This window comes from Grammomys surdaster, unplaced genomic scaffold, assembly GCF_004785775.1.
Source record: "Grammomys surdaster isolate TR1022 unplaced genomic scaffold, NIH_TR_1.0 126131, whole genome shotgun sequence".
Classification (NCBI taxonomy): Eukaryota; Metazoa; Chordata; class Mammalia; order Rodentia; family Muridae; genus Grammomys; species Grammomys surdaster.
The window spans coordinates 4,253,508-4,265,589 of NW_021620939.1; the positions used below are offsets into that span (position 1 = coordinate 4,253,508).

Sequence of the window (12,082 nt, forward strand, 5' to 3'; positions counted from 1 at the left end):
AGAGAGAGAGAGAGAGAGAGAGAGAGAGAGAGAGAGAGAGAGAGAGAAAGAAAGAGAGAGAGAGCGCTCAGAAGTTAAGAGCACTGACTGCTCTTCCAGAGGCACTGAGTTCAATTCCCAGCAACCACATAGTGGCTCATAGCTATCTATAGTGAGATCTGGTGCCTTCTTCTGGCCTTCAGGCATAAACACAGGCAGAATGCTGTATACATAATAAATAAATAAATAAATAAATAAATAAATAAATAAATCTATCTATCTTTCGGTGAGGCTGCACCAGAGTGAATATTCACAGACTAAGAAGTCTACCAGGGAGATCAGGTCAAGGTCAAGAGTAAGTTCACCGCATCTGGAGGAGGCAATCAATTGGCCTGTGGATTGGTTCCTTGAAATGGGCCCTTGAGTCTTTGGGATCTGCCACCACTTCCTGGAGAGATGGTGACATAATATGGCCTAAAATAGATCCTAGGGAAGGGAAAATCAGCCTCTTTTTGATGTCCTAAAGTACTTTCTACAGCTTAGTGAATAAATTTGCAAATAAGATGTGCTAAAAAAAAAAAGGGCATGTTGACAACGTACACAGAATTATTTTTTTAAAGATAAAGACATTCAAAAGTGAATCCAACTTAGAGAACAAGGAAGCCATGGTTTGGCATCTCACCGTGGCTGGCGCCCAAAGGTCTTCCTTTTGCTGGCGTTTCCTGATCAATGTCTTCAGTGTCCTCGCTGTTCTTCCCATGACTTCCCAGTGTTTCTTGCTGAGCCACAGACACCATCCTGCTTTTCCTCCTCTCCTCTAGAAAGATGTCTGGTGACTTGAGTGCTTCTGAGTCATTCGCAAAGGCAGCAGATGTGCCAAACTGGTGCTTAGAGAACCTGAAGGAAAGCGATCTGTCACACTGAATGGCCAGGGATGTAGCTCACTGGTGGGACACTTGCCTAAGCTCAGTCTCTGGAATCACGAAAGATTCCCACAAGCCTTGTCATCTCAAACTGAGCGGCTCTGCCCTCGGTGGATACTACTGCTGTGGCTCTGGCTGGACCAGAGGCAGCATCAGGAGCTTAGGATCATCAGCTCTGCCTCTGACGCTTGAGGTTGGAGGACAGTTGCTATGGTGGGATGGGAGTTTTCATTTTGTGCTTTAATGCACCCGTGCGTTCTTTGAATTTTTTAATACTGGTCCTATATTGCTTTTTATTATCCTTATTTTATATAAATGAGTGTCTGTCTTGCATGTATTTGTGCATACCATGTGAATGCCTGGTGACCATGGAGGCCAGAGAGGGTGTTGCACCCCCTGTAACTGCAGTCACAGCTGTTTGAGAACTACACATGGATGCTGAGAACAAGCACAGCAAGGCTCCTAACTGCCAGTCATCTCTCCAGGCCCATTCTTGCTTCTAACATTAAAGAACAACAGACCTGGGCAGTAGTGATGTACGCTGTTAGTCCCAGCACTCAGGAGGCAGAGGCAGGCAGATCTCTGTGAGTTCAAGCCAGCCTAGTCTACAGAGTGAGTTCCAGGACAGCCAGGGCTACACAGAGAAATCCTGCCTTGAAATTACCCCACCACACCACCAAATAGTTAGAAAAGAGGTCACATAGTACCACACCTATAATCCCAGCACTCAGGAAGCCAGAGAGTAGTGTGATCAAAGCTGTCTGAGTTGCACATACATACAAAAAAAATCACAAAAGAAATACTAAGCACCATCAGAGTTGTCTAACTCAGGTGCTTCCCAAATGCTCTGGGTCAGGTTAAAGACTAGGATTTCATGTAAGGAGACAGCATCCCTGTCCTGGGTCAACCCCACCCCGAGCTCACCGCTTGGCAGAAGTGAAGAATTGCAGCAAGGTGTCCCCACGGTTTGGGCCTCCACACTCCTTAATGAGCTCTGGGGGTGGATACTGATTTATTCCACCTGAAAGTAAAAAATTTTTTAAAAATCAGATCAAACACAAAATCATAAAGAATGTAAAAATAGTCAAAACGAAAACAGTGTCTGAGGTGTACCCAGCACAAACGGGACATCTAATCACCACCACTGGGAGCCCTGCCATCCTCGGGAACCTTCAGGAAAGAAGAGATACAAAGTCTGTGGAAGCCAGGGATGGGGATCAGCACAGGGAAGCAGTGTCTCCTTGACAGGGCAGTACCGCTACACTCACGAACTCATGGTAGGTGTGGTGGCTAGCCGGAAATCTGCATGGGGTAAGCCAGTCAACATTCTAGCAGAGGGGGAAAGAGGCTCGCTAGCCACACGCCTATCTGAGGAGAAACTGATGGTTGGGACTGATGGAGACAAAACCAGTTTCCTTTAAGGGCGGGGCCACTGGCAGTCAATCATGCTCCAGTGGACAACCACCCCCCTTTTGTGTGTGTTAAAAAAGTAATAAAAAACAGCACAAAATAAAGTAAAATAGCACTAAAATCACCACCAAAAATAATGCATCAAACTCAAAAGTCATAAAATTAAAGCAAAATCTAAAATAAAGCAAAATAAAATAAATGTGAAAAAAGGCAAATTGAACAGTAAGAATAACAAAAAAGTCCATGGTGTAAAATCAAAGACTCATAAAAGGCACTTGAACAAAGCATAAAACAAAAGTAAGAATAAATGCAAATAAAACAATAAAAATTGAATCAAAAGCAAGCAAAACAAAAACATAAAGTGCATTCTGCTAGACAAATAATATCCCAACATAAAAGAATACAACAAATATAAAGTGCAAATCTAATAAAACCTCAAAAATGAAGTAAAATCACATTAAACAGATGAGAGAAGCGATTGTTTTTCAGCTTGCTTCTCCCTCAAAGAATCGCTGAGCTATAAGCCACCTCCATTACTCTCCGCAAAGACCAGGAATCTAAGGCTCAGAGAAAGCAAGCCAGGGGCTTCTCCTGTCACACCGCTCCCAAGTAACACAGCTAGGACTAGATTAACTCACTGATGAAGCATCTGTCAAAATGGGAAGATACAAACGCCATGTCAGTGCTTCTAAGATGTCCACCAGTGCCCCTTCATCTCCATGGAGGAGCAGATGTCCCTCGACACCCACAGTGGGATGTCATAGCCACTGAGGAACTCTTGTCTTCCAGCATGGAGGGGAAGGAGGCATCACCCAGACCTCCCAGCATGCCCTGGGCATGGTTTAATTTTAATTGCTCACTGCAGTACAAACACCTGGAGTTGGCCAGGGTAATACCCCATGCTGAGTCGACACTATTATGTAGGGGGTATGCTTTGAGTCTGGATGCTCATAAATTAGGTTCATCTGGGTGTGATAGGGCAGGGATGCAGGGGAGAATCCCAGCCCAGATGCTGTATCAACAGCCCCCACTCTTTAATCTTTACCACTGGCCTAATCTACCCAGCCTGAAGAAAGAGACCCCAAGCTCCTGACCTGTCACCCTTGCTTCCTGGAAAGTCTCTGAGGACTTCTGACCTCATACTGCCAATTCAACCTGTACTTTAAAATAATACAACAAAACACTGTCTGCTTCCTCTAATGTGCAAAGCTTAGGTCTCAAATGGTGAGTGAAGGAGTGTGTGTGCATGTCCGTGCACACGTGCGCATGCGTGCACACGCATATGCATGTGTAGATCATGAAACTAGAAAGAAGACCGTAAGAGTGAGGAAGAGTTCTCAAAGAGAGGAGGCGAAAGAGGATGCTGGGATATAATATGTCTGGATGGAGGCAGGAGGACTGTCAGGGAAGGGAAGGACCCAGGCGGAGGGAGCTGCGACTCCTCAAGAAGGGCTGCAGGAGAGGGGGGGTTAGTGAGAACAAAGAATAGCAGCATGTATGTACTAAAATACCATAATTAGACCACTGCTTTGAATGCTGACCTAATATGGAAACAGAAGAAAAACAAAGTTCTCTACCCTTGTTACTTAAAATGCGCTCCATGAATCTGAGATTCTGGCACATGTCTGCAATCCCAGTACTTGGAAGGGTGAGGCAGGAGGATTACAGCCAGTTAAGGGCATCTTGGACTGTGAAGAAAGACTCTTGTCTCTAAAAAACAAAAAAGCCCTCGGTCCATCGGCCAACAGCATCATTCTGAAACTGTTGAGAAATCAAGACCTTCAGACCCCAGCCCAGAACTAGATCCAGGCCTGACCAGGATGCCCAGAGGATAGGCACGTGAGTTGAAATCTGAGAAGCATGACCATCTACTGCTGGAAAGGAGCAGTAGGCGTGGCGGCAGCACTCATCCATTGTCATCCATGCACTTGTGCAGAATACCTCCCTGAACTCTGGCTTCATGATCAGAGAACAAACATCCCGAAACTCTCATTCTGACAACTGAAAAAACTGAGAAGCTGCGTGGAAGCCTGGGGCCTCCAAGCTACCGGGTGGGGAGAGCACAAGGGACTAGGAGCAGATTGCTGAGCACAGCCATATACAGGTGAGGGCTGCTGAGGGAGGGACAGTCGGGTCGTGTGCCCCATGGTAGGTTGCCCATGTTCCTAAAGCTAACGGCCCTAAAGCCAGGCCAATTAACAGCACTAAATGAAGTCAATGGAAAAGAGGAGGAAGAGGAAGAAGAGGAAGAGAAGAAGGAGGGAGAGGAGGAGGAAGAGGGGGGATGAAGAAAAAGGAGGAGGAGGAAGGGTAGGAGAAGGAAGAAGGAAGAAGAGAAGGAGAAAACGCTGAAGTTGGGAAGCGGATATGGGGTAAGGTTCAAGAAGAGTTGAAACAGGAAGAGTGATATGATCGAAATAAATTATTTTCCTGTATGAAATTACCAATGAATATAAAAGCATTCAACTATCAAATAAAATAACATTGAAAAAATAAAATAAGGTGTTTTAAAAACCAAACATCTGTAAGTGTCTGCGGCCAACACCACCTAGGATAACCCAGTCCCTACCCACCCCACCTGCCTACACCCCCACCTCACCCCTTTTGCAACTCACTTTTTAGAAGGTTTAGGAAGGCCTCTGTGAATCTGCTGGCATAGGCTACCTCTGCCTCTGAGACACCTTCCAGGCGTAACAGGTGCTGCTCCGGGGGTGCACTGGCCACTCTGGCCAACTCAGCCAACTCCTGGGCTCCCAGTCCTGGGCCCATGGCCAGCACAAACAGTGTGATACCCTTGCACCTGGCCTCCTGGGACACAGCCCTTAGCTTCTCTCTGTCCCAGATGCTTGTCTCACTGGCCACAATGGCAAAGAGAAGCCGTGACCTCCGAGGCAGTATGGTTGATAGAAGCACGTTTTCCAGCGTCCACTCCAGGGCATGGCCCAGGGCAGGGACTCCTTGTAGCAGGCCACTTGCAGCCTCCCGAATCCGTCTTTGCATCTGTGTCTGGTGGCCATAGGAGGTCAGGTGGAAGTACTCAAGCACAGGGGCTTGATCCACACCAGGCCAAAAGCCTGGGGTTGTGTGTGTCAACAGGGCTGCACGTGCCCCGTGCCAGGATGTGCCAGGGTGTGCAGCCACCTCCAGGTCCTTGAGCACTGAATCCACTAGCCGCAAAGCCCCAAGGTATACGTCCTTGCTGACACCCTGGGAGCTATCTACCAGGAATACCAAGTCCATGTCCAACTCCTGAGGTCTGGGAGCATCCAGCCGGCACCCTGGGGCTGGTCGGCACTTGTCTATCAAGGAAATAAAGAAAATACAGGGAGGGAGAAGGGGGAGAACCAGAGTTAAGCCAGGTAACCTTTCTTTCCATGCAGAAAGCACTTCCAGCCTCATGGTGAATACCTGTCCTGAGTGCTGCCCCTGAAGAAATGGGTTGAGACAGAGATCTGACAGTTAGTTTAAAAACAGGTGTCCATTTTTCAGAAGACAGAATTGAAGCTGACTGAACATCTAATGTTCACCAATACTGCAGAGATGTCAAGACCATTAATATTGCAAAAGCATATTAGGGTCTCCAAGTGTGTCCGGCCACATCTGTAGCTATCCTAGGATACGTGGTGCCTGCAGGGCCAGGCTGGACATGCCTGCTAGGTCTTCTGGATTCCTAATCTCTGGTTTATTAGTACTGTTCCGTCTCCATAAAAAAAGAACTAGAAATGAACTGTTTAAGTTTCTATGGACATGCATGCACTCAGACAGCCTACCACTCATGAGACCAACCCTTCCATTTGAGAAACCACACACTGATTGCTGGAGCTAACAGTGAGCTTAGCGACAGGATAAGACTGACATTTTATGTTCATATTTTTATAAAAGCAAATGTTGCTGATTTTAAAATGACAGCCTGGTCAGGAGATCAGAGTCCTCAAGCATTACAGACATGTGGAATCTTTTTCCCTTCGACTTTTAAAAAAAAAAATGTGGACTTTGGTTTGGTAAGGTGAGACAGAGCTCAGAGTTTTGACACGGAAGTACACTCAGGCTTTCTGCCAGTGTTTTAGGAACCCACCCCTGAGCCTAACCCTTCCATTAAGAACTGCTGGTCAGCCGGGCGGTGGTGGCGCACGCCTTTAATCCCAGCCCTTGGGAGGCAGAGGCAGGCGGATTTCTGAGTTCGAGGCCAGCCTGAGCTACACAGAGAAACCCTGTCTCGAAAAACCAAAAAAGAAAAAAGAAAAAAAAAAATAAAAAAAGAACTGCTGGTCAGCTGGTGTTCTTAACTTGGAGACACAGTCCTCCAAGGATCTACAGAGTGTGTAGGGGGAGTGACATTTTATTTTCACAACCTCTATCGAAATGAACATTTACATTTCCTCCTAGTATGCATAAGGGCAAAGAATCATGTATTATAGGTCAGTATGATATGTATTCATTGTGACTGTGTAGTTATCAGACAGTCTACACTGACTTTTTTTAAGCTCATGATGAGTTGACTAACAAGTGTATTATTTAGTATCAGGTCTTGTTTTGTTTTGTTTTGTTTTGTTTTGTTTTGTTTTTCAAGACAGGGTTTCTCTGTGTAGCCCTGGCTATCCTGGAACTCACTCTGTAGACCAGGCTGGCCTCGAACTCAGAAATCCGCCTGCCTCTGCCTCCCAAGTGCTGGGACTAAAGGCATGTGTCACCATCACCCAAGTGTATTATTTAGACATGATAGGATATTAAGCTTTCAAAAAATAGGATGCTCTGTCATTTGTGAGTAAGTCAAGAGGACGTTATGCTAAGTGAATAAGCACAGGGAGAGAAAGCCATGTCACCCATGAGACCTCACCATTATAAAGTGTAATGTCCTGTGCACAACAGTGTCTTCTTCATCAGAGTGCTTGTGGCTACTTGCAAGAGACCCTCAGGCTGGGCCTGTTGACTACTGACATCCCTTCATAGAGGGAAGGGTGGGGAGGAGGGACAGATCCTCCTCTGAGATCCCAGCCACTCCTTTCTGTTCCTCTCAGCCAGCTCTATGAGATGCTGTCTTAACCACGTGTAGCCTCCTGGTCTCTGGAGTGCTACTGTGTATAGGTAGAAGGCCAACTGAAGGGGGAGGGGCTCTATCTGTGTGCACGCCCCGTGCCAGGATGTGCCAGGCAGCACAGCCACCTCCAGGTCCTTGAGCACTGAATCCACTAGGTGCAAAGGCCCAAGGTATATGTCCCTGCTGACAATACTTTTCAATGAGACTTTTCAATGATGTGATAACTTTGGGGTCACTCATGCCCGTGGAAGTAACCCCTCCTCACCCACGCTCTCCAAGTAAGCCCAAGCTGGATGTTAATGGAAATTCACAGTGGTTTGGCAATGGTGCCCTGTTAGGGGGAGCAGGCATATGGTTTTATCTTCCCAGAAAAAGGGGTCAGGCGACATTCATTTCCAGTGTGAGATCTAAAATGAACCTGGTTGCCTGATTCGATCCAGGTTCATCTCTTACTCAGCACGTGACCTTGAGCAAATGAACTTGTCTCTTCCCACCTCCATGTGTCAGACACAATGACGGTAACAGCACCCGTCCTGTGAAGTTCCTTCCAGGAGCTGGAGAAATGGCTCAGTGGTTAGGAGCCCATACCACCCTCATGTCCAAGTCCTATTCCCAGTACCCACATGCAGTGGCTTACAACCACCTGTAACTCCAGCTCCAGGAAAACCTAGCACCGCTGACCTCTAGGACGCACTTACACTTAATTTAAAAATAAAAACACAGTTGGTTTTCATAGTCACATTTTTAAAAAAATGAGTTCATATATGTAGCACTCAGAACAAAGCCTAATGCACAGTAAGATACCCATGAGGTTAGGTTTCTACAGAAGAGGAACTGGGGCTCAAGGAGAGACCATGTGCCCCATGAGATGGTGCATGTGAATGGACCTTCTCAGACACAGCATGGTCCGTCCACACAAGGCCATTCCTGAATCTGCCTTCTCTCTCCTGCTGGGGTCTGACGACATTCTCTTGGGAATTCAACCATCTGGCCTGGGTTCTCGGTGAGTATGGGTGGTTCACTTCAGTGGGCATGCATGAGAATGTCTCCAGGCTGGCACGCATGCGCTTCTGCAGAGAGTGTCCTCTGGCACACGCTAGTGAGCAGCGTGGGATGCAGTGGTGGGGGCGGGAGAGCTAAAGAGGGTGGGTCTCACTACTAACCAGAGGTAGATCCATAATCTAGGACCCAGGACTCCTGATTCTTAGTTCAGTGACCACCCATCACTCAAAGTGACACCAAAGGATGACTCTCATGCTCAGACACATATGAGAACTCTGAGGAATTGAACAGAATGTATCAAGGGTAGGCCAAAGGGCACAAGGGGGGACTATGGGGCACAGCAGTCACTTGACTCATCAGAAGTTACACATCCTCTGGTCTGTGGTCACCCAGGAATGTAGTGTTTGTGCCTCTCAGAATAATGCTGACTTCCTAAGAAAAACTGAAAATCTGCACTTAGTGAGAATTCCCAGATTCTAATGCACTGTGCATGCCAAGCAAATGAGTGTCTGCAGGGCAGGTTTAGCCTGTGCCTGGCAGTTTACTTATCCAGTCTCAAACCCTCGGTCTGATTCGAAGCACTGTCCTAGCTCTTACCATAGCAGAGAGTACAGCTGGACAGGCGGTCCACATCCTGCTGGTGCTTGGCCTCCCACATAAACAAGTGAAATTTGTTGGGTCCATCCACCTAGTTCAAACATACACACACAAATTCATGACCAGCTGGGTTAAATTCCAAGTCATTGTCTTTGTGGCTTTTAAGGAAATACACAATTACATAAATAAATAGGTAGTACTAATTTGACATTATGTAACACATTTATAACCATGTAGGATCCTAGATCTAAGGGGACACATGCTATGTACTAAGGAGGAAGTCCTGTAATGCTCAAAGGGGAAGAGGCAGACATCATGAAGGAAGCATCTGTAGGATACTTCTGGTGATCACGGCTAGGGCATAATACAGCTAGCACATAAGAATGGAGACTCAGAGGTGCTTTGGTGAAATGGGAAAATCTGTTTATCTCTTTCATGTACCTCTCTGATCATGATTAGTATAGAAACTAACAACAAAGATTAAAAACAAAAGTGAATAATAACAGTAAACCCAACAAGGTCCCTAGAACACCTTTGAGGTGCCTTCTTCCCTCAAGGCAGAGCCAGACTACATTTCCCAGCCTCCTTTGCAATGAGTTCCTACAAATGACTGTGGTTTGGTTAATGGAATGTATGTCATTTCAGGGCATGCACTGCAGTTCCTTGCTCCCTCTCCTACCTTTGCCAGTCAGATTTAAAGGATGGAGAAGTAAAGGCTTTGATGCCCTGAAGTATAATGGGACTGCTGATAGAAAAAAAACAAGGTCCTGAAGTAGCTAAATGCAGAACCTTCCCTGCCCCCACGATCTTACATAAGGGCTACATTCACATCATGACATTCAGGTTGGGGGTGAATGGTTCCACAGTTAGCCAGGCCTGACTAACACTGTCCCCGAGACTTCTACCTCATGATGAAAACTAGAAATGTTCTCCAATCCTTCCTCTCAAACACTGAGGTGGGGTCTGCAAACCTGCAGGGGGTCTGAGCACACACACATCCATCTTTTTATCCACTCTCTACCAAAGCATGAAAGATGGAACCTCGCTGAGGGTCTGCTCCTCCTCCTCATGCTCATGGCCAGAAACAAGCCAACTCTCACACTCCTCTAGGTAGGAAGGTGGCCATGTCATGAAGATGTCCTGCTAGCTCTCGGGAAGATAGACAGTCAAGGGTTACTCTGGAAAAGAACTTTCTGTGCCATAGACTCCTTACAGAGTTCACTGCTCTCTCTACTCGATGCTCCAGCAGGCCTCCACCACTGCCTTTCAAAGCAGGCTCGCTCGAAGGAAACATCTTAATGAGGGAAGAAATATGAAGAATTGACATTTATTTATATTAATATAACACAGAGACCAAAGCAAAAAAAGACAAAAATCTAAGAAAGGCAAAATCACATCTATCTCATTCTTTACAGGCCAAAAAGAACATTAAGTTGTACCCAGGCTGGATCAATGACATTTGGCACTTTTCAGAGCATAGGAGGAAAATTTAGCAGGCAAAGCAGTGGTGGTAGCCTTCTAGTGTGAGGGATGGCATGTACCAAGACTCAGAGCCAGACAACAGCTTCCTAGCTGAACTCTGCTCACTGAACCCATTTCCTGTGCATTAGATAATGTCCACCTCCAGTGTGCTGCTGTTGCATAAATCTGAGCCATGGGGCTCTCTGACACATGGGAGACGCTAACACAGAGTCTTCCTGAGTACATCACACAGATTTCCTCCAAATGGCCAACACATCCAAGCATGGACTAGCCAAATGTAGCCAATTCATCACTCCAGATTAAACCAGTGTAAACAGGAATATGACACATCGTCATCTTACTGGAAGTCACAGGAGGAGATTTGGAAGCTTCTGGGACCAGGATCCATGTCAGTGAGCCAGGAGAAATGAAAAACTGGAATAACCCTAAAAGCTTTACCAAAGCCTTGTAGGAATATGTTAAATTGGTATACAACCATTTTTAAACCACAAAGTATGGCTGAAGCTATATATAAAATACAAACTTTAAATGAAGTTTTAAAGCAACGAAATACCTCAGACAAATGTAGACATTCACCCTACATCTGTACAAATTCGTGCTTCTCTATCTTAGAGATGGCTCCAGGAGAAAGTTCTAGGCCAAGAGTTTAGATTGTAGGGAATCTGGGTTATAATCCTTGATCTGCCTGTTGTGGCAGTGTGGCCACAGAGAGGCATCTGCCTTCAGTTTGCTTGGGAAGACAGTTTTAGGATGGAAGTAGATACATCAGGGTTCTCCTGTGCCAGAACAGCCTGGTCCTAAGTTACTGTCATCTGTGTCCACATCTGTTCAGGACAATATATGAGACCTTCTGCTCTTAGCATCTCAGAGTCTATAACTCTTCCATGTTTTATTCAGCTCATTGGAAAGTTACCAAATTCAATCAAATTTGACTAGATACACAACTTCCACTTTTTAACTTTTCTTGGGAACAATAATTTTAGGATCCCACTTAACATCTGTATTGTCCTTGCAAAATAACTGTGGTAACAAGGAGTCCCCAGGGAAGCTATGACTCAGGATAGATACATCTATGTGGGATTTTATTAATAACTTTCCATGACTTTGACCTTATGCTTGCCAGCATAGTCACTGCCAGTGAAAAAGGAGAAAAGGTGTTTCCTGAGAAAACTCAGGCAGAAAGAGAGTGTGTTGGAGAGTCACTGGTGTGAAGAGAGAACACTAGCCCATTGCTTCCTGCTGAGAATCGCATCCACATCAGAGCAGGGAGACTGGAGGACCACAGAGGCAAGGTGAAGTCAACTATCATTAGAATCTGCACCGTTGACATCCTCACAATCGACTTCATTCCTACACATCCAGTTGTGTTTGCAGCAGTGGGGAAGCACAGAGCCAACAGCAGCCTCAGGAATGCGAGTCCCCCTTAGGGCTCTCTACTCTGGTAAAATGGGATTCCTGAGTCTGTCACAGATAAAGGATTTCAGGACAAGTTAGAATGCGGCACCGTTGGTGAGTAACTATTTAGAAAAATGCAGGAAAAGGATAGACATAGTCCCAAGGCACAGATGTGGGCCTCTTGGGAGACAGAACTACTTTGGTGTCTTTACCCTTAGAGAACTGTCTACACTCCTCTGAGGTTGTAATCTACAAC

At 46.0% G+C, this 12,082-nt stretch overlaps 1 protein-coding gene across 2 annotated transcripts in view; it reads right to left on the reverse strand.

The window, feature by feature from the left end:
- LOC114611874 (collagen alpha-4(VI) chain) overlaps positions 1–12,082 on the reverse strand; it is a 114,612-nt gene that overhangs the window by 4,731 nt on the left and 97,799 nt on the right. For both annotated transcript variants that reach the window (XM_028756658.1, XM_028756656.1), the window contains 4 exons: positions 8,950–9,040; positions 4,928–5,611; positions 1,827–1,923; positions 662–876 (listed from right to left, as the gene is read on the reverse strand). In XM_028756658.1, coding sequence (XP_028612491.1) covers positions 662–876; positions 1,827–1,923; positions 4,928–5,611; positions 8,950–9,040 — 1,087 coding nt within the window. The remainder of the gene's footprint in view (positions 1–661; positions 877–1,826; positions 1,924–4,927; positions 5,612–8,949; positions 9,041–12,082) is intronic.